Source organism: Aspergillus melleus (genome assembly GCF_016097325.1).
Source record: "Aspergillus melleus strain CBS 546.65 chromosome Unknown contig2, whole genome shotgun sequence".
Classification (NCBI taxonomy): Eukaryota; Fungi; Ascomycota; class Eurotiomycetes; order Eurotiales; family Aspergillaceae; genus Aspergillus; species Aspergillus melleus.
Genome location: NW_025763371.1, coordinates 4587927 through 4608001, shown reverse-complemented (window position 1 = coordinate 4608001; position 20075 = coordinate 4587927). Strand labels below are relative to the sequence as shown.

The 20075-nt window shown below is 52.6% G+C and overlaps 8 protein-coding genes across 9 annotated transcripts; 3 read left to right on the top strand and 5 right to left on the bottom strand.

The window, feature by feature from the left end:
• Positions 1-1898: 1898 nt before the first annotated feature.
• On the bottom strand, positions 1899-3438 carry LDX57_004417 (uncharacterized protein; the record flags this gene model as incomplete). The annotated part of the gene is made up of 2 exons (XM_046086078.1): positions 1899-3142; positions 3303-3438. The coding sequence occupies 2 exons, from the start codon at positions 3436-3438 to the stop codon at positions 1899-1901; spliced, it is 1380 nt and encodes a 459-aa protein (XP_045942041.1).
• A 752-nt stretch (positions 3439-4190) lies between these two features.
• Positions 4191-6663, bottom strand: NSR1 (putative nucleolin protein Nsr1). The gene is made up of 4 exons (XM_046086077.1): positions 6179-6663; positions 5376-6108; positions 5004-5317; positions 4191-4946 (listed from the first exon to the last, which is right to left on the bottom strand). Exons 2-4 carry the CDS (start codon positions 6099-6101, stop codon positions 4334-4336), a joined length of 1653 nt encoding a protein of 550 aa, XP_045942040.1. The 5' UTR covers positions 6102-6108; positions 6179-6663; the 3' UTR covers positions 4191-4333.
• Positions 6664-7020: 357 nt separating this feature from the next.
• ALG6 (dolichyl-P-Glc:Man(9)GlcNAc(2)-PP-dolichol alpha-1,3-glucosyltransferase ALG6) lies at positions 7021-8926 on the top strand (the record flags this gene model as incomplete). The annotated part of the gene is made up of 3 exons (XM_046086076.1): positions 7021-7255; positions 7323-7485; positions 7546-8926. The coding sequence occupies 3 exons, from the start codon at positions 7021-7023 to the stop codon at positions 8924-8926; spliced, it is 1779 nt and encodes a 592-aa protein (XP_045942039.1).
• Positions 8927-9270: 344 nt separating this feature from the next.
• Positions 9271-9702, bottom strand: COX17 (copper metallochaperone COX17; the record flags this gene model as incomplete). Its single annotated transcript, XM_046086075.1, has 3 exons — positions 9271-9411; positions 9486-9553; positions 9675-9702. 3 exons carry the CDS (start codon positions 9700-9702, stop codon positions 9271-9273), a joined length of 237 nt encoding a protein of 78 aa, XP_045942038.1.
• Positions 9703-10148: 446 nt separating this feature from the next.
• On the top strand, positions 10149-11402 carry rna1 (GTPase-activating protein RNA1; the record flags this gene model as incomplete). The annotated part of the gene is made up of 1 exon (XM_046086074.1): positions 10149-11402. The coding sequence occupies one exon, from the start codon at positions 10149-10151 to the stop codon at positions 11400-11402; it is 1254 nt and encodes a 417-aa protein (XP_045942037.1).
• A 931-nt stretch (positions 11403-12333) lies between these two features.
• Positions 12334-12852, top strand: LDX57_004412 (uncharacterized protein; the record flags this gene model as incomplete). Its single annotated transcript, XM_046086073.1, has 1 exon — positions 12334-12852. One exon carries the CDS (start codon positions 12334-12336, stop codon positions 12850-12852), a length of 519 nt encoding a protein of 172 aa, XP_045942036.1.
• Positions 12853-12973: 121 nt separating this feature from the next.
• Positions 12974-14210, bottom strand: LDX57_004411 (putative pectin methylesterase; the record flags this gene model as incomplete). The annotated part of the gene is made up of 2 exons (XM_046086072.1): positions 12974-13531; positions 13596-14210. The coding sequence occupies 2 exons, from the start codon at positions 14208-14210 to the stop codon at positions 12974-12976; spliced, it is 1173 nt and encodes a 390-aa protein (XP_045942035.1).
• Positions 14211-15667: 1457 nt separating this feature from the next.
• Positions 15668-19134, bottom strand: LDX57_004410 (uncharacterized protein). 2 transcript variants are annotated; one of them, XM_046086070.1, is made up of 2 exons: positions 18337-19134; positions 15668-18260 (listed from the first exon to the last, which is right to left on the bottom strand). In XM_046086070.1, exons 1-2 carry the CDS (start codon positions 18556-18558, stop codon positions 15909-15911), a joined length of 2574 nt encoding a protein of 857 aa, XP_045942033.1. In that variant the 5' UTR covers positions 18559-19134; the 3' UTR covers positions 15668-15908. The 2 variants fall into 2 exon arrangements, with proteins under 2 accessions (XP_045942033.1, XP_045942034.1); XM_046086071.1 differs by having other exon boundaries at positions 15668-18560; positions 18624-19134.
• Between the last annotated feature and the right edge of the window lie 941 nt (positions 19135-20075).

The window sequence follows — 20075 nt, the reverse complement described above, 5'->3', positions numbered from 1 at the left end:
CGAGAAATGTCTATTCTTCGCAAAAATGCCGAAGGAATCTGGCTGGAGATAAGATGCCAGAAGAATTCGAACAGAAAATGAACACAACTCTCGGAATGAACTTGGTAAGACATGACGGGTGAGTCCGTTGATCGAAGAATTGCGGGCGTTATCGCCTGGGCAAATTCTTACCTCGACGCACAGGACGTTTTCGGGAGTATCACGCTATCATTCGGAACCGAAAAGGAGCATTTGAAAGTGGTCCGTACACTGCTAGGGTAGGATACCAATTGAGCAATGAACGGTTGGATTCAATTACTAATTTGTATAACGAATATAGGCCAGATAGCACGATACATGAAGGACCTAAACCTCATGTACGGATTCTTGAGTGAATTCAGGAGAGTGGGCTTGATATGTGTACAACCTCTCTAGATGCCCAAAGTCTGTCTTCTCGCTAGGTTTATATTTACTAGATCGATGGTAGCTTCATCCTGTCGCATTACCTCAGGAGGCCCTGCCGTGGTCTTGCTTCCAACCTTGAGATTATATGATATATGAAGTCAAAAATGATATCAATAATCGATATCAACAGCCTCGCATTTCATGCTGATTACACCGAACTCAATCGAACCCTTGTCATTGCAAGGATGATGATAACCAAAACCAGTCGCAAGAACCAAAAGAACTGGGAATGCCGAACAACCTGTACATGGAACTGTATATGACCTACAATCGCAGAAGACCAGATTTGAAGGAGGACTCGATTCAGGGTCTGATATGCCTCGAAAAAGGGCTCCAACGTCCATGGAGCAGCTAGACATACGAGGAGCAAACATTCCAAGCTACTAACTACTAATCTAAGCTAAATGCGCAGGGGGTTGAAAACTCCCGTGCCAAAAATACTTCGACAGGCGGCTGTTTTACTTTGTCGCCGTTGAACTAACCCACCTCCCTATCTTGAAGTGTCTCCTGGATCTTGAGAGGAGGGATTGGGTTCACATGTCTCCATGGATGCATGCTCCTGGGGCTGCCGTCCACCAGTGGTGACCGACGCAGGGGATGTGCTGTCGGCCGTTATCTACTTGCAGGAAAGAGGAGAGAATCGCCGGGAAGTTGTCTCAGTATAGAGACACGCTCTGGAGATTGAACCGAAGTCATCTCTATCTAAGGTCCTCGGTAAGTCGCTACAGGGCAGTATCTTCCGGGACCATGTTGCTGTGGGAAATGAATATAGGGTCCAAGAGTAGCACATTGGTCAGGTTATTCTACGGTGTTTTATGATTCAGAGTTAAACTTGAGACAAGGAGGCTTAACAAGTTGACGGATTATCTCGCCTCTCGGTTTCTGATGTCGACTGAACTAGATTTATTCTAAATGACTTGGATCTTGATTCCGAGACCACTTTTTGGATCATTCAATGTCAGTTTAGTGTTGGATTTTACGTGGTTATGCTCTTGGAAATAGCTGATAAACCAAACAATAAGATTAAGAGTTCAAAGATGGACAAATGTGCAAACCCATGACAATAGCTGTAGAAATGCCCGATTCGTAGCCCAAATGTACCACGTAGCTAGTCATTCCATAGCGGAGTTCGACTGACGATTCACGTTCCAACGTCAAATGAGGGGAAAGGGGGTATAGCGTGCAAAAGTAAGATGATCGCAAGTGAGTCGAGCAGAAAAATGAATAGTCAAACTCTCGATATAGACAAGACACCAAGGATAGATCTGCAAGGTACTTTTCCCAAGACAGCAGCCCCATGTTTATGCAACGAATAGAAAGAGACCTAGTATGTAGATCCGTGAAAACACCGACCCAACCAACGGTAAGTCAATGGAAACGAGAGAAAAGGGGTTTCATGCACATGAGCATCGTAATTCCGTCATCATCGTAAGATCTTGATTAGCTGATTAGCCTCATGCAATGATGCCCGACCCGGACGTTCCAGAGCCCCATCGGAATCGTTTCAGCCCTCCTCGGACAGCTTCCTGACCGCACCCGGCGGTTGCTTTCCCTCCAGAAAATCCCCCATCTCCCATGACGGATCCCATGCCAGTACCGCCCTCCATTCTTCCCACTTCGCGACCGAGTACATAGCCGGCCGAGAAGCTGATGGCCGAGAAAAGAACCACTACGCCGGCACTGATAACCCACGTCATGATTGTTGGACTGCCGGCAGAGTCTGCCGTGGCGGTATGGCGGCTCTTTTTGGAAGATGAGCGTCGATCTTTAGGAGAGCTAGACCGCCGTTTGATCTTGGGTGAGTTGGCTGCCGTGAAGGCCGGCATTGGTGCTGGCGGTGGTCTTGGCCGCTGCGACTTGGTAGAATCGTGGGTCTCGGCAGCCGATGCGGCCTCCTCTTCTCCGGCCTCATCTCCCATGGCCACCGATTCTGACACGAGCCGAAAGGAGGCTGGCGGTGCCCGAGAGGGACCTGACTGTGGGGCTTGCGAGGGTTGCGAGTCGTTTTTGGGCAAACCTCGCGCTGCGGCAGCACAGGAGAGTAAAGTCGACAGGCTGGCTCGGAGGGCGGCGTCGTGATCAGCGTGGTGTGAAGGAGAGATCATGTTGTACGGGCTATGCTGTGTTGACGACCTTCGAGCTGACCGTATACTGGCTTGGGAGTTCCTTCGGATGGCGGTCCGACGGCTGCAGTTGGAGACCTCACTCGGTTGAGAACGACGTCGTTCTAGCGGCCTCGTCCAGGACGGGTCCTGTGACGCGGGGGGATGGGAGAAGACGTTGGGCTGCGGAACGAAGGGAGACGAGCTGATCCGCATCCCCAACGCAGTAGAATTATCATCGTCATCAGTTGAGGGTGCATCGTCCGAGACCGGGACCGACGGTCTCAGTCCGGTCATGGACGGACCTGCCAGCGGGCGGCGAGCCATGTCCTCATTCGAACTGCTCAAGACGCGGTCCGACTCGCTTTCACTTTCTTCATATTCATCCTGGCTACTGCTTTGCTCGCGGGACGAGTAATCGACCTGTGCCGTGGTGACGGCAGCCAGATGTTGCAGGCGACGCCGTGTGCTACGGCGATGGTATGGTCGAGAACCATTTTGCTCGACACGGAGACCGGTAGTGATAATGTCATCATTGGTGGCGGCGGACGACAGGGACGAGGAGGAGGGCTGGGAGGAGACCTCGATCCATGAATCTAAATAATACTGTAGTGAGTACATGTTGGTAAAATAATATGGCGGTGAGAACGATAGCGAAACTGCATGCATGTTGCAACGTGCAGGAGAGATCGTCGGGAAGTAACGACAGGAGTAAGATATCTATCGTGGAGAGAAAACAAGACGAGCATCACGTACCTTCTGATCTCGTGGGCGCCGCACCAGATGGCGAGCGTGACGGCAGGGGGTTATGCTGCTGATGAGCCTCTCGCGTCATCCGTGGGCGAGGCTCATCCTGCACCTGACCCAGGAGGTCATAGTGGTTGGGCTGCATGGCGCTGGTACGAGGACAAGAGAACTGGGTATAGAGAAGAGGGAAAAGGAACAAGAAAAAGAGGAGAGAAGAGTCGAAAGAAGAGAAAAAGAATAAAAGGAACCAAGGAGGGGAACAATCAGCCCACTGGAAGAAAGGGAGCGGTCAAGCAGCGATCGATGCAACGATCAATCAATCGGCAATGAGGGGGTGGGCCCTGATTATCTTATCTTTTGGGCGATGAAGTGACTCTTGCAGATCGTTGTGATGGGGCTGGCTTGGGACGGGTCTTTGGGGCCTATGCACGCGATCCACCTGAGGGGGATGAGGGACAAAGAACAGATATACAGATGAAGCGGTCGACAAATAGACTGGATTGTATAGAAAGAAGGTAGGAAGGAAAGATACAGATGGAAGAGAGAAAGTAAACAAGACGAGGGGAGTTCCTAAGTAACAAATGAGTGGTTGCCTTCGATCAGCAGACGGCCAACAGCTGACTTGTCCTCCCGCCGCGGATCATTGGCAGGCCTCCTTTGCTCGTTCGATGATCTTCCACAAGGATGAGGGGAGATGTCGTCACTAGAAGGATGATAATAAATCAAATGAAAGGAGACTGTTCTGTCTGCAAAAGAAACAAGGGAGGGGGAGAAAAGAGGAGAGGGGAAAATCAGCCGATGGGAGAGGAACAAAGACGCGGGATGCCAAGACCCCCGTCACGTTACCGGAGTCTATACGAAAAGAGAAGTTGAGAAGTGAGAAGCATCAGAATTTGAAGTCGTGAATTAGTTATCCGGGTCTAATCTAATAAACTCCCAGTTCATAAGTGGTGAAAACGTAAGAACTTTTTTTCAAAATCAAAATCGCAAGAGCAAATAATCCTACAAACTTTTCCTACCATGTCGTTTCAATTAAACATTTAGAAAGTGACCTTAGTTCCCTTGTACTCGGGGATGGAACCACGGCCACGGTTGGGAGCACCACCGCCGCGGCCACCGAAGCCTCCACGGCCACCACCGCGAGGGCCACCGCGTCCGCCAAAGCCACCGCGGCCACCACGAGGGCCACCGCCACCGCGGGGAGCACCGCCGCCGTTGTTGGCACGGGGAGTGCTGAAGTCCAGACGCACGGGGCGGCCGTCAATCTCAGCGCCGCTCAGGTCGTTGTAGGCCTGGCGGGCCTCCTCCACGGAGGCGTACTGAACGTATCCGAAGCCCTTAGGCTGGCCCGAGTCGGGGTGGGTGGGCAGGCGAATGCCCAGGATGCTGCCGCTGGCTCCGAACACCTCGCTGATCGAGTCCTCGGTGGCGCTGAAGGGAAGGTTGCCCAGGAAGAGCGTGTCGCTCTCGGGGCTGGTCTGGTCACCGAACGAACGGGCACGGGCCTGGGCCCGATCACCAGGGGCATCCTTGTTGGCCGGGCGGCCAGTGGCGTAGTCAAGGTTGATCGTACGGCCGTCGATCTCGGTACCCTTCTTAGCCTCGTAGGCCTTAGCAGAGTCGACGTTGTTGGAGAACTCGACGTATCCGAATCTGTGCGGAGTCAGCTACATGCCGGGTATATTCTGCGGCTGGGACAAATGAACTTACCCGCGAGAGCGGCCAGTGTCACGCTCGGTCATGATGCGCACACCAGTGAGGTCACCGAAGCCCTCGAACTCCTGCTGGAGCCAGGCCTCGTCGACGTTCCAGGAAAGGTTGCCGACGAAGAGGTTGGCCGAGGCACCGCCAGCGGGCTCTTCGGTCTTGGACTTCTTGGGGGTGGCAGATTCCTCCTCATCCTCCGCCTTACGCTTCTTGGAGTCCTTGGCGGACTCGTCGCTCTCCTCAGACTCAGAGTCGGAAGAGTCGGAAGAGTCAGAGTCAGAGCCAGACTCGGAATCAGAAGAGTCGGAGTCAGAAGACTGTAATGGATCTTTGTTAGCGTCCGTTCCGCTCCTATAGGATGTTGTTCAAACATACCTTCTCAGCCTTCTTGGCCTTGGCGGGAGCCTCCTCCTCGCTCTCGGAGTCAGAGTCAGAGTCAGAGTCAGAGTCGCTGGACTCCTTCTTAGCGGCCTTGGGGGCCTCCTTCTTGTCAGAGTCGGAGTCGGAGTCGGAATCGGAAGAGTCGGAGTCGGAGGACTCGGCCTTCTTGGCGGGCTTCTTCTTCTCCTCCTTCTTGGGAGCAGGCTTCTCATCCTCAGACTCGGAGTCGGAGGAGTCAGAAGAGTCGGAAGAGTCGGAGGAATCCTCCTTCTTCTCGGCCTTCTTGCCCTTCTTGGGCTCCTCAGCCTTCTTGGGGGTAGGCTTCTCCTCCTCACTCTCGCTGCTGGAAGAAGCATCCTCCATGTCCTCGTCGCTGTCAGACGACTCGGACTCGGAAGAGGACTCAGCAGCCTTCTTCTTAGCATCCTTCTTCACCTCCTTCTTGGCAGGCTTCTTCTTCTCATCCTCGCTCTCGCTGCTGGAGCTGGAGCTAGAGTCCATCTCCTCGTCGCTGTCAGAGTCGGAGCTGCTGCTAGGAGTAGGCTCCTTCTTCTTGCTCTTCGACTTCTTCTCCTTGGTAGCCAGGTCACGAGCAATCTGCTTGCTCTTGGCCTTAGGAGACTGGGAAGACTTGGTCACGCCAGCATCCTTGACCTTGCTCAAGGACTTGTCAACGGCCTTCTCACCACCCTTCTTGGAAACCGACTTGGTCTTAGACATTTTGGAACTGATGGGAGAGAGGTGGTTAGTGGAAGTTTGGAAGCAAAAAAACTCGACGGGTGGTAGGTGACACAAACCAAAGATATATCTGTAGGATAAAAACCGACAGAAAGATTCAAATGGTGCGGCAGATTCTTCACGATCCCACAATCACCCGATTTAATCTCAACAAAAAATGAAGAGACTTAAGCACAGATACCCACAGGTAGCCCACAACTGACAATGTTCAAGCCCACAAGAGACGGACAGGAAATATGCAACCGTCTATAGATGAAACCCACGAGAGTAACCCACAGATCCCACAGGAAAAGGTATGCGATATGCCACAGCCCACAGCCCTCAAATGTAAAAAGCCCACAGGATGTCTGTTGAAGTTGTACCTTGAAAGATACACGCTACTGCGTCAGTGAAGAGGTCTAAGATGGAAAGAGTTATCAAACCAGATCCTAGATCTCAGTTAAGTTAAGGGATGATGGAGAAAGGTGAAGTGTGAGAGGAAGAGAAAATAAAATCAGATGAGAGGAGCAGATGGGGGGATTAAAAGGAAGAAAATTTTAGCAACTGCCAGCTCCGATAAGAAGGGAAAAAAAAAAAAAAAAAAAAAAACTGGGGGTTGGCAAAAATTTCTTTTGCACACCGCCTCCTCCATGAGGTTTGGTCTAGGCACGTTCTACCCGCTGGAACAGTGGAGACCTGGGAGGTACTGAATCGCCGTCTGCCAATCGCTGCGGCCGGAGTGTCACTCCCCGGTACCCAGCGTTACTCGGAGCTTCTCTTCCTTGACTGCCAAACTTCAACTCTGTTCTCCCGTCTCCATCGTGTCTCCGGTCTCTATACCACCAACTCAGTATTCATTGAGATCGACCACGACACAGGGTCAATGGAAGACTGTCAGTAATTTCTCAGGTTCAAAGACAGCATGGCTCCTCCCAACCCTTCCCATCGCCCGCGGAAGAAGAGAAAGTTCGCTTCCTCTTTCGCCGGGTCCAATGACTCTCTGATCTTGGAGACGGATGGGAAGCCTTCGCCTGCCTTTCCTCTAGTTTCTTTTCTATGGGCTGCGCGGGCCGGTGTTTCCCAATGGCTTGTTTTACCCCTTATCTTGATGGCCGTGGGCCTCTTTCGCTGGGCTGTTAGTCTGTGGGGGTACTCTGGTAAGTGGAAATGACAGGGCGTGGAAGCCCTTGGGACTTGGAACACCATGATGCTAATCATTGTTAGGATTCAAAATACCTCCGATGCACGGTGACTTCGAAGCGCAGAGACACTGGATGGAATTGACAATCCACTTACCGATGTCCAAGTGGTACACGTACGATCTGCAGTACTGGGGCCTGGATTACCCGCCATTGACAGCTTACCATAGCTGGCTCCTTGGGAAAATGTATGTGAATGCCTCGCTTTCTGTTTCAGCAAGTCCTGTTCGAAAACTGACAGTTAGAAGTGGCTCCCTTTTCGATCCCGCCTGGTTTGCGCTGGACGAATCCCGTGGCTTCGAAGACCCCCAGTTGAAGGTGTTTATGCGCGCGACCGTGATTGTATCCGAATACCTCATCTATATCCCCGCCATCGTCAATTTCTTGCGTCGCTTGACTCGCATGCAGGATGTCCCTGTGTGGTCTGCTTCGATCGCCCTCGTTGCCATCCTGCTCCAACCGTCGACCATACTCATCGATCACGGCCACTTTCAGTACAACACCGTGATGCTGGGACTTGTCGTTGCGAGTCTAGATGCTATACTGGCTGGCCGCATGCTTTGGGCCTGTATATTTTTCGTGGGTGCTCTGGGTTTCAAGCAGATGGCGCTCTATTATGCTCCGGTCATGTTCGCTTTCCTTCTCGGCGTCTGCATCTTCCCGAAGATCCGCATTCTCCGCCTACTTTGCATCTCCATCGTCACGCTTGCCGCTTTTGCAGTTCTATTTGCCCCGCTGTTGGTGGGGGTTGCCAATGTCGATGCCCAAAAGGCCGTAGCTTCGCTTCCACAGCCTCCGCTGCTGCAGAAGCTTCCCATCGCTTTGGATAAGAGCTCCTTGCTCTACGCGCCCTTGTTCCAGCTGACCCAGATTATCCACCGAGTCTTTCCCTTTGCCCGTGGGTTGTTCGAAGACAAGGTCGCGAATGCTTGGTGTGCTATTCACACCTTCTACAAGCTTCATCGATTTGAGGCGAGTCTTCTTCAGCGAGTGTCTCTTGGCGCCACGCTGGCATCCATCTTGGTTCCTTGCGCCATCGTCTTCCGGCACCCGCGCGCCTCGCTTCTCCTTCCTGCCCTCTCCTGCGTGGCTTGGGGCTTTTTCTTGTTCTCATTCCAGGTGCACGAAAAGAGCGTCCTGCTGCCTTTGCTCCCCATGACACTCCTCCTGGCCGGTGACGGAGGACTCACCAAAGAGACCCGGGCGTGGGTGGGATGGGCCAACATGCTCGGATCTTGGACTATGTATCCCCTCCTCAAGCGCGACGAACTTCGGGTGCCCTACTTTGTTATGTCGCTCTTGTGGGCTTATCTGCTAGGTCTTCCACCGACGTCGATGGAAATCTTTCGCACTCGACCCACCTCGGAAGATTCGGGACCACGCGCCGAACTTCACATCCTCACCAAGCTTCTTCACTTCTGTTTCTATCTGGTTATGATCGGATGGCACGTGGTAGAGGCTTTTGTTCCTCCTCCCCCCGGAAAGCCGGATTTGTGGGTGGTGCTAAACGTTCTCGTCGGTGCCGGAGGGTTTGGTCTTGCATACCTGTGGTGTTTGACGAAATTGATCTCTCAGTGCTGCTTGATTGATCGCAAGACGGCGGAAGAGACTCAGAAGAAAAAGCAATAGGATGAGTGTTTTTATACTTAGATCAAAATTTAACCAATGATACCCAGTTTCAATTCAAAAATTCGGCTTCAGTCTTCTTACAGGGACGGACAGTCCAAAGTAAAACAAATTTCAATATGGAGTACATGAATCAAAAACCTAGTTTACATATATCTATGGCACAAGAAAGGAGATATCTCATAGGTAATATACAACGCAGCCCAAACCCGAACACCATGCAGAAAGACCGAACAGCCGCATGCACGCATGCACATGCAATCAATTGACACGAGGTGACCAAGTCCCTCAATGCAACCCCGTTATCCCATCAACAGCACAAGACCAGAACGAACGAGCAAGCGAATCTAGACCTTGAAGCCGAATCCAGCCATACAGGCCTTGTACTGATCGATCGTGGACTTGCATTCCTGTGTCGGATCGTCGGACTTCGAGAACAGCATGCAGTCGTCCCGGGCCGTCTTCTCGGTCTTGCAGACGCAGCAGGGCTGTGGTGAATATGTATGTCAGTCGGAGGAGTCCGGAGTGGCGATTGCGACGCGAGGTTGTTGACTCAACGTACCTTGGGCTTCTCGGCGGGGGCGGCTTGCGCAGGGGCAGCGGGGGCAGGAGGAGCCTGTTCAGCAGGGCCTAGATAGGAGATTGATATGTTAGTTATGTTATTGTCTTTCTCTTTAAGTTTTCGGTACTCCGGTTGGATTGATTGGATGAACATGCGGAGAGCATCGGGTATGTTGAAGGAGAAACCTACCGCTGGAAGAACCGATAAAAGAAGACATTATGGTAGATGGATGCGTAAAGATGACAGCGATTGACAAGAATTGCAAGGCAAAAGGAAGAGCGCAGTTGAGTTGAAGCAAGAAACCGGAAGAAAAGCGAGGCTGAATAATCCAAATGATGCGATGCCCTGCGCAGATGGTCTTTCCCGTTATCCGTACAGGCCGATCGGCGCCAACCGGATCGGGACTAGCGGAGGGACGAGGCCATCGCAAAGAGTCTCCAAAGCCGCCTTTATTTTGCCTTCTGTGTTTTTTTCCCTCGCCTTTTTTTCGCCTCCACGCTTGCATTCTTTCACCACATTCTTTGTTCCTGTTCCCAAGCTTGCATAGACCCTGCGGCCTTCTCTCACGCGGTCTCTCCAAAGTCTGTTCATTTTTGACTTTTCGCTCTCGTCGAATTGCAATCTACAATCGTGATCTCTCCCACCCCTGAAATTTACCCCGCCATGGCCCCTCCAAAGGTCTTTTCTCTTGAAGGCAAAGGCCTCAAGCTTGACACCGCCGAGGATGTCGAGGCCCATATCAAGCCCTTGCTGGAGAGCGCCGATTATACTGAGATCCGTCTCGGGGGCAACACTTTCGGCGTGACGGCTTGTGAACGCTTCGCCGCTGCCTTCGCCACGCAGAAGAACCTCGAAGTGGCCGAGCTGGCCGATATCTTCACCTCGCGTCTGATCGAAGAGATCCCCGATGCTCTGACCCATCTGTTGAACGCCCTTCTCGCGATCCCCTCCCTCCACACCGTCAACCTCTCCGATAATGCCTTCGGCAAACGCACCTCGAAGCCCCTCGTCGATTTCCTCTCCCGCCATGTCCCTCTGCGCCACCTGATCCTGAACAACAACGGTATGGGTCCCGACGCGGGTGCCGAGATCGCCGATGCCCTGAAGGAACTGGCCGAGCGCAAAGAGGAGGCCCGCAAGGCCGGCAAGGAGGTTGCCCCTCTGGAGAGCATCGTCTGCGGTCGGAATCGTCTGGAGAACGGCAGTATGGCCGCCTGGGCTCGTGCCTACGAGGTGCACGCCGCCGGAATGCGCTCTGTGAAGATGACTCAGAATGGAATTCGTCAGGAGGGTATCTCTCACCTCCTGCGCGAGGGTCTCCGCCACGCCAGCGGTCTGGAGGTTCTCGACTTGCAGGACAACACCTTCACCCTTATGGGATCCACGGCTCTGGCTGAAGTGCTTCCGGGCTGGCCCGCTCTGCGCGAACTCGGTGTCGGCGACTGCCTGCTCTCTCCTCGTGGCGGTGTCAAGGTCGCTCAGGCTCTGGCGGACGCTAAGAACCAGAAGGTGGAGACCCTGCGTCTGCAGTACAACGACATCACTGCCGAGGGTGTCAAGCAGTTCCTGCACGCGACCAAGACTGCGCTCCCGTCGCTACGCCGCATCGAGCTGAACGGCAACAAGTTCATGGAAGAAGATGAGCACGTGGTCGAATTACAAGAGGTCCTGGAGGCTCGCAAGGAGGAGCACGGCAAGGATGACGACCCTGAGGACATGTGGGGTGTCGACGAACTCGATGAGCTTGAGGAGGAGAGCGACGAGGAGGAAGAGGAAGAAGAAGAGGAAGAGGAAGAAGAGCACAAGGCCGAGAAGGTTGTCGAGGACGCCGCTCGTGCCGAGAACGAGAAGGTCGCCCAGAAGCAAGACAAAGAGGTGGACGAGCTTGCTGCCGCCCTTGGAAAGACCGGCCTGTAAAGACAGGTTCTGGTTCCTTGATAGATCACTCACCCCCCATCCACTTCCACCCCTTCCGCTTTTTCGTCTTATACCCCGATACAACGACAGGAGCTACTCGCGTGCGGTAAGAATACCACGGTGCGTGTGTGACGGATGACGTGTCTAGCCTGACACAGGTCATCGATGCATCGAGCTTCTTCACTCGATGACCGTCCGACCAGCATTGTCCCTGAAAGGGTCAATCACGCAGGCGATGACAATACCATGGGTCATTCCGTGATATTTCCTCCCGCCGCGAGTTACCTGCCTTTCGCAATTAGATCAGACCAGACCAATGCCCTTATGCTTTGATGTCCAGCACATTTTTATCATCTTTTTGAGTTTGCTTCCAAGACATTGAATAGAATAACTTGGCATATGGTTTTTGGCTTCTTGTTACCACGAAAAACAATTGCACCCCTTGTCATGATGTATATAATGAATCAAAATGAATTATGTGCAGTAGATGGTCTTGCGCACGGAGTAGATTAAGTATTCTTTTTGAGCGCTGCGCGAGCTGCTCGGAGTAAATCCTCGGTGTGCGACAATCTACCTTAGTAGGACCGGATGCGATGTGACATAGTTTGACTCTAATTCTCAGTCAGGCCATTACTGCAGAATCTGTACATTTCGAACTACTTTCAATGTACTCTATAGCATGTAATTAAACCTCTTCGGAGTACGAACATACAACAGGATTGACATCGAGTATCTCCTTATGATGTCATCTTCACCACATCATATCAAATTCGTTCACACCGTCAAGCATCCAACCTCCTCCTCCTCCTCCTCCTCCTCCTCCTCCTCCTCCCCTTCATATTCCTCATCTTCTTCTTACATACCTTTAACCAAAGACTGAAGACACCCAACCATCACGCCCTTACCCCAAAAACCGAAAAGACCAAAAAGAATGTCCCGCCCCGCCATCCTCACCCGCACACACTCCCTCCTCAACGCCTTCAGCTCCCCCTCAACCCCCCTCCCAGCTCTCCTCTCAAACTTCACCCCCAATGACCCATGGGCCCTCGAACACGGCCTCCCCAGACTCGCGCCCTTCCTCGGCCGGAAATACACCGGCCTCGAGGGCCTAAAGGAATACTTTACGTTGTTGGCGGAGACGTTGGAGATTGAGTGGATGCGATTTGAGGGGGAGGGGGCGTGGGTTGTTGATCTTGGTGAACATCAACAAGGTCATGGGGATAAGGAAGGGGAAGGGGAAGGGGAGAGGAAAGTGTCATTGCGCGGAGAGGCGCGGTTTAAATGGAAGAGTACGGGGCAGGCGTGGGAAGAGACGTTTGCGTATCGGATTGGGTTCGTTGATGATGAGGAACGTGGTGGTGATGATGTGAAGGTCAAGTCGTATGAGGTTTGGGCGGATACGGGGGCTGCTTATTTGGCGAGGGTTGGGGGTTTGGATCGGTTGAGTTAGATTTTTTCTTTTGGTTTGGGTTTGAGGTTTAATGATGGTTGGTTGGTATAGATTGGATCTGAAAGTGTATGATAGTGGTATTTTCACTATATGGAGATCTTAATGGTGATGTGGTGTAAAGTTAATCAACATTCCGATCAATCCAACCCACGTTTCCAAACTTGCCCTCCGGCGTCTGGAATACCTTCTTCGGCGAATCGTACCGCTGATACCCCCGTGCATCGAGCACGATGCTGGCATTCGTGCCAGCACGTCCAGAGGCACTGAACCCCGGTCCGAAGGCCTTGTACTCAGCCTGGAAGGTCTGGCTAGTCAGACGGCTCTGTCCGTCAACGACCCAGTCGATGTACCCCGCGGGCAAGATACTCTCGTCCTCGTAGGTGTTGGCGAAGATCGACCGGTGGAGGCTATTCCAGGGACGGCCGAGGGGGCACTTCCCCTTGATAACCGGGGCGATGGACGCGTTGGCCGCCTTGACGGAGGAGTCGACGATGTAGACGCCATAGTTGTTGACGAAGGAGGTGTTGGTGCCTTTCCAGGCGGTGATGCCGCCGCCGCAGTTGCGAAGCTGAAGCTGCGAGGATTGGATCCAGGCGGTGCCGAACCCGTATATGAAGTCGGTTTGCCCGGCGATGATGGATTTGTGGAAGTAGGCGTTGCCGAGTTTGCCGACGTAGACCTATTGTCCGCTCGTTAGAATTTATTATACTTTTTTTTTCGCGGGAGATGAGCGAAGCACATACAGTATCCTGGTAGGAGTAGAATCCGCAGTAATAGAATCCTCCATTGGCACGGCTAAAGCTGAGCGCATGAGCCGGTCCATCCGAGTGATCGGACCAAGTATTCGTAAAGTCGATATTGTACGCTCGGAAATCCACGTTGCCAAAAGGCGTATTCTCAGGCACCGGATATCCCGTCGGGCCTGACCCCGTGTAGCTGGACTCCAGCGTCGGAGCAACGGTCAAGACGCTCGAGAAGACATTGTCTACGGCCTGGCCGGTGTTGTCATGATTGGCCTGCGCCCAGGTGAGGTTGACTTTGTTCTTGGTGGCATCTTTCGAGTCATTCGTTTGGCCTAGCAGGGTGATCGGCCCCGATCGCGTCACATTGACTTGCTCTTTGTATTCTCCCGCTAGGATCAGGATCGTCTGAGTAGAGTTATCGTCGGGCAGGGACTCAATGGCTGCCTGGACGGACGAGAATTGTGCCGCCGGGTGAGAGGACTGCGAGACGACAATAGTCCCAGGTGCACAACGTTTGTAAGATTTCTGACAAGCTTGTCGAGAGTTCGAAGGCACAGCGGCCGAATGGACCCCTGCGGCGCAGAACAGCAACGTAGATAAAGTTGAGAGCTTCATTATTCCACCGTGTATTTCAACAAACACCACGTCAACTCCAAGAGCGCGATGATCTGCTTCTCATTTTATCTTTGAATACTGCCATACTGTCATGGTTGCGCATTCGACTTCCCCGGAAAATCTCCTTCAACCCGCATCACCCGCAGGAGAAATTGCGGAGAGAACAATGCCAATCAGCGACACAAATATCGGCAGATGGACATGATTCCCGGACTCAAGCATAGCCAGCCGTCTTGAATTCAAAGCCAATATCGCGCATCCAATTGTATGCGATAATGTGCTGCGATCCCCGCAAGTTGTTTACCCCGGACCAGGCGACGGAGAAATCAGAGCAGCGAGGCGGAGAATTGCATTCCGCCTGTCAGGGGGATAATCGAACGCGGAGTGACGATGATTCCACGCCATGCAAATATGAGGAGTGTCTATTCAACGAATTCTAAGATTGTCTGCCTGAAAGGTACCGTACAGCATATACACCGTACTCCGTACAGCGGTGTAGACATAGAGCGATCACAGCTTAGGCCCGTCGAGGTGGCCAGTGCACGAGACTATCCCATCACGTCAGCACAACCACGAATAGTTAATTAAATTAAGCAAGGAAAAAAAGAAGATGGAGAAAAAAAAAAAAAAAAAAGAATTTTCAAAGGACAGAAAAAGCCGCATAATAGAGACGTTTACTCCGTACCAGTGGAGGCATCCCAGCGGTTGGAAACGGAAATGAAGGTCTCGATAAGCCGAAATGAGGGCATGAAACAAGTCACCCGTTAGGAGAGCCAAGTGGAAACTCTCAGGTACGACGGAGTAACATCCCAATTTGAGGAATTCGCGAATGAGAGCAGAGGAATTGGAGACGAGGGGACGAGTCATACCGCTGGGTGCAAGGATCCAGATTCCAGACTAGCGAGTGCGTTCGCGTAAGGCACGCCGGCGATGGCCCATAGTCAGGTGAAAAATGGAAATAGATAGCTCGTGTGGTCGTGGCACGACGAAGCACACCAAAGCAAGCAATCAGTCATTCAGAATCCCGGTGGAGAGAATCCACCACAGCTCCAACATGCAGCAAGTCTCGCATTTGCGCTGGTAACCTCGGTCTCACCATATCGGGCGTCGTCCGAGGCCGAGTATCGCAGCGATTCGCGTCGATAGGACGATACGAGCAACTAAGCAGACACAAAGGCCCACCGTGCCTGCCAAGCGTCAAAGAAACTGGGAATTCGTGCAGCGAGTGGAGCGTGGGGGCTTCGCTCGATAGCTCTGGTGCTGGGTTGCTAACCTGCTAGCCGATCCAAATCAGCCCCCAGCGCACAACAGAAGGAAAAAGAATCCTTCCGTCGGAGTTTCCGGTGAGTCCAAGTCGGTTGGTGTCGGTCACGGGTTCCCCCGAACATTGGAGTCAGTCGAGTCCCCAAGGCCAATGCTGTGGTTAGTTAGGAAAAATAAGCTGAAGATGGAAAAACAGTTTTCTTGAATGAACCCTTGGTTTGATTTCACTAAATTTACCACTATTAATGACATACATACATGTGAAAGAAGAGAAAATTGACTCTATAACGTAGAGACAAAAGATAATAAGAAAAAAAAAAGTCTATGATACGGAAAAAAAGGGGTATGCGCAGCTGGGCCCAGAAGCCAGCCCATGCATGTATGCGGAGTGATTATCCAGAGCGGATCATATTAAAAGGAAATGAGCGTAGATGTTTACTCATCCTCCTCAACCTCTTCGGCGCGAGCACCAAGGGTGTAGCGAGACTTGCCGTGGGAGTCGACCTCGTGCTCGATGGCAAGCTTGGAAAGGTGACCGAGCAGGTTCTCGATCTTGGTGTCGGCCTTGGAGCGGTTCTTACGTCCAAGGTTGTCGAGGCCGGGGATGATGGTGAGGATGTAGTACACCACGGCAATGATGATGGTGACACCAATGGAGTAGGCCCAGATGACAACGACGGTGACAATGTCGACATCACCGTTGACGGAGAACTCAGCAGGGCTGGGAGGGCTGGTCTGCTTGTATTCACCGGACAACCAACCGAAGACACAGAAGAGGGTGGCGAGCACATCGACAATGAAGATGGCACCAACCAGCTGCCACGAGGGCCAGGTCTTACCACCACGGGTAACGAAGATCAGCCAGTTCTCAGTAAGGGCAACCTCCAGGAAGAGGATCTCCTGAGGAGAACCGAAGTTCTGGATGATACCACCGTTGGACAGGAACAGAGAGGCACGGATGATCCAGGTACCAGCGGCAAGGAGGACACCGAGGACGACGGAGATAACCCAAATCTTAGGAAGCTGCCACTCGACGGGACGGGCTTCGAAGTGAGCGTTATCGTAGGCAACGGCAATGGTGGCAAGATCGGCGAACAGGGCGATGAAGACAATCAGATCAGCGCGCATGGTCTCGTTGATGATGATCATGGAGGTAACGAGGTAGATCTCAAGGTGGAGACACAGAGCAATACGGTACTGGATGTAGGCCTTCATACGCTGGAAGATCTGACGGGCCAGCTTGATGGCATCGACGATAGTGCTGAGACCGGGGGCAAGGAAGACGATATCGGCAGCGGCCTGGGCGGCTTCGGTAGAACCTTCGACGGCAATACCGCAGTCAGCCTTCTTGAGGGAAGGAGCATCGTTGACACCGTCACCAGTCATGGCAGTCAAGTGACCACGCTGCTGCAACATCTCGACGACCTGGTACTTGTGTTCGGGGAACACCTCAGCGAAACCATCAGCCTTCTCGACAAGGTCATGCTGGGCAGAGCCGGCAAGACCACCGTGGATCAGACGCTCGGAGTCGTAGACCTTGGTAGACAGGGCAAGCATCTTGCAAGTTTCCTTGGCGATGGCAAGAGCATCACCAGTCAACATCTTAACGGACAGACCAAGGACCTGGGCCTCGGCGATGGTGTGGGCAGTATCCTCACGAGGGGGGTCGAACATGGGGTACATGCCCAGCAGTTGCCAGGGCTCACCCTCCTTCTGGACGGCAACACCGAGAGAACGGAAACCACGGCGAGCGAACTCGGTGGCCTTGTCACGGAAGAGACGGGCCTCCTCCTCGGAGCACTCAGACATGTTGAGGATAGCCTTGGGGGCACCCTTGGCGCAGACGTAGCGGACACCGTCGCAAGTACAGATGGTGGTGATACGCTTGGAGACGGGGTCGAAGGGAGTGTACTTCTCGGTAACCCAGTTGCGAGCGAGGATCTCACGGGCCTTGGGGTAACGGCGGAGAGTAAGGATGGTAACCTTGTCGATGGGGTCCAGGTTCTTGACGTTGTGGTTGGAGGCAATAGCAGCGACGGCCATCATCCAGTTAACATCGACACCCTCGTTGACGTAGGGCTCACGGATAGACAGCTGGTTGGCAGTGAGAGTACCAGTCTTGTCAGAGCAGAGAATGTCGACACCAGCAAGAGATTCGATGGCAGTGAGCTTCTGGACAATAGCCTTCTGCTCGGCGAGGTAGGCAGCACCGACAGCGAGGGTGGTGGTGGTGACGACGGGCAGACCGACGGGGACACCAATGATGAGCAGAATAAGGGTGTAGTGAAGCAGGTTGTTGTCCTCATCCTCGGGGGTGGCGATCTTGAGGTGGCGGTAGAAACCACCGATCCAGGCAGCGAGAATCCAGAACATGACGAGAACCAGCAGCGTAGTACCAATGTTGTCCATGACAGCCTTGAAGTGACCCTGGTCCTGAGCACCCTGGACAAGAGCGGCGGTCTTACCGACGAAGGACTGCTTGGCGGTAGCGGTGACGATACCGTAGGCCTTGCCACGCTTGCAACCGGTGGTGTAGTAGCAGGTATCGGCCATGTACTTGTCGACAGCGAGAGATTCACCAGTGATGGCAGACTGGTCAACGGCGACCAGGGAGACACCGGCGCGAGCCTCAATGCCACCATCCTCATCGTCGTCATCCTTCTCCTTGAGGGTGTCGTCCTGAGACTGGATCAGGTATTCCTTGTAGGTGTCGAACATTTCGGGCTTGGAGTAGTCGCAGATCAGGCGGACATCGGCAGGGACGACGGTACCTTCCTCAACAATGACCTAGAGAGAGATAACCGGTCAGTCTGGCTGGCCCCTTCCAAAGATTGATAGGCGGAATGGGAGGGAAGAAACTTACGATATCACCGGTAACGAGCTCACGAGCAAGGATCTCCTGCTCTTGACCATCACGAATAACAACAGACTTCATGGCGATGTCACCCTTGAGAGAAGCAACAACGTCGGCAGCCTGCTTTTCCTGGTACCAACCGACAACAGCGTTAAGCATCAGAATACCAATAATGACACCCAGATCAATCCAGTCACGAAGACCAGCGGCGAGGAGGACAGCAAGTTCCATAACTGTAGGCGATTGTTAGTGGCCATTGAATCGTCGTTGTGAATGCTGATATGGCGCCGACTCACCATAAAGAATGGGACCACGGAAGTAACCAATGAACTGAACGAAGAAGTTGGTCTTCTCGGTGGTCAACTCGTTCCATCCAGTTCTCTTGCGGCGAGGCTCAATGTCGCTGGCGCGGAGACCAGAGCGGATATCGGTCTCGAGCCAGTCATCGGGGCAAACAAAATCTCCATCAACAGCATCTTCCTTTCCACCCCAGAACTTGTACCAGGGCTTCTTGTTCTTCTTGGCACTGAAGCCACCGGCAGAAGAAGTCGAGCCACGGCGACCATCACGAGCAGTAGAGATGTACCGGTTCAACGCTCCGTACTCGTCGAGACCGGCACCCTCGTTGACATCAGCAGTGCTGCGAGAATGGTCACCATTCTCGACGTCGGGAGCATAGGAGATTCTTCGCTCCGCCATTGTTGCGACACGGCTCACAAAGCCTTAAAGGACCTAACGATATGAGCAGAGGCAAACAAAAAATGGCAGGAATGGCAAGAGTGTAAGAATTCCCATAAAGAAGAGAAAAGATCGAGGCGAGGGGGAAGTGGGAGAATGCGCTCTTTTATGTCACTTTGGGGGGGGGGGGGGGGGGGGGGACTGACTGATTTGCACGGGACCTGGACACAAACACGTCTTGTCTCCTAAGCTCCAACGGGCGACCTTCCCTGTGCGTAAGCCCACTTTTTCTTTTTTTTCTTTTTTATTTTTTATTTTCTGAATTCTTTTTTTTTTCTTGTTAGGTTATTCCGTAATAATGGGGGGGGTGTGGCCGGGAGCAGCAGCCAGTAGCCACTTCGATCGAAAGTTCACTGTCCCTGGTAAGTTCCAGTGGGTGAATGACCGAGGCGACCCTCACTTTGCCTCTTTGGTCCGTTCCTCCCACACGCGCACACATTTTTTGTCTTAACGGGACGCCCCTGAGGAATTTTCGTCTTTCTTTTTTTTTTTTCTCGTCGGTTTTATTTATTTATTTTTCTTTTTTCTTTCTTATTTTCCGTTTCCCTCTATGGCCTGGTTCTCCAGAACTCGGTGGATCCCTTACTGAACTCAGTCTAGTCTCAGTCAGTGGAAAAACTCTGACCTTTTCCATATTATTATCATGATGGTACACGCCTTACGCCTGTGGTTCTTTTTCTTCTATACTCGATAGAGTAACCTTTACTGTGCGTTTAGCCTCCATGACCGGCAGACCTGTGCCGAGTTCGCCCCCCCTCCTCCACTTTCTCTCCATACAGCTACAGTAAGAGGCCATCTCCGGTCAGTGAGGGAAATTCTGGGGAGTCTGAGATACGGTACAGTAAATTCGGTACGGTCGTCCTCGGTCAATGGGCGCCGGAATTTTCTCTTTGGGCGTTAGTAAGGTTGTTCGACGGAAAGTGTAGGCCATCTTTGACATTTTCCGACCGGCTGTTCGGCCAAAATACATTTTTCATCCTTGTCATTGACATGAGGCAAATCGTGTGGGA

Coding starts and splice junctions, on each gene's coding strand:
- NSR1 (XM_046086077.1), bottom strand. CDS start 6,101: ATGTCTAAGACCAAGTCGGTTTCCAAGAAGGGTGGTGAGAAGGCCGTT. Junction 5,318..5,375: donor AGGCCAAGAAGGCTGAGAAG/GTATGTTTGAAC, acceptor GATCCATTACAG/TCTTCTGACTCCGACTCTTC. Junction 4,947..5,003: donor GACACTGGCCGCTCTCGCGG/GTAAGTTCATTT, acceptor GACTCCGCACAG/ATTCGGATACGTCGAGTTCT.
- LDX57_004410 (XM_046086070.1), bottom strand. CDS start 18,558: ATGGAACTTGCTGTCCTCCTCGCCGCTGGTCTTCGTGACTGGATTGAT. Junction 18,261..18,336: donor AGCTCGTTACCGGTGATATC/GTAAGTTTCTTC, acceptor ATCTCTCTCTAG/GTCATTGTTGAGGAAGGTAC.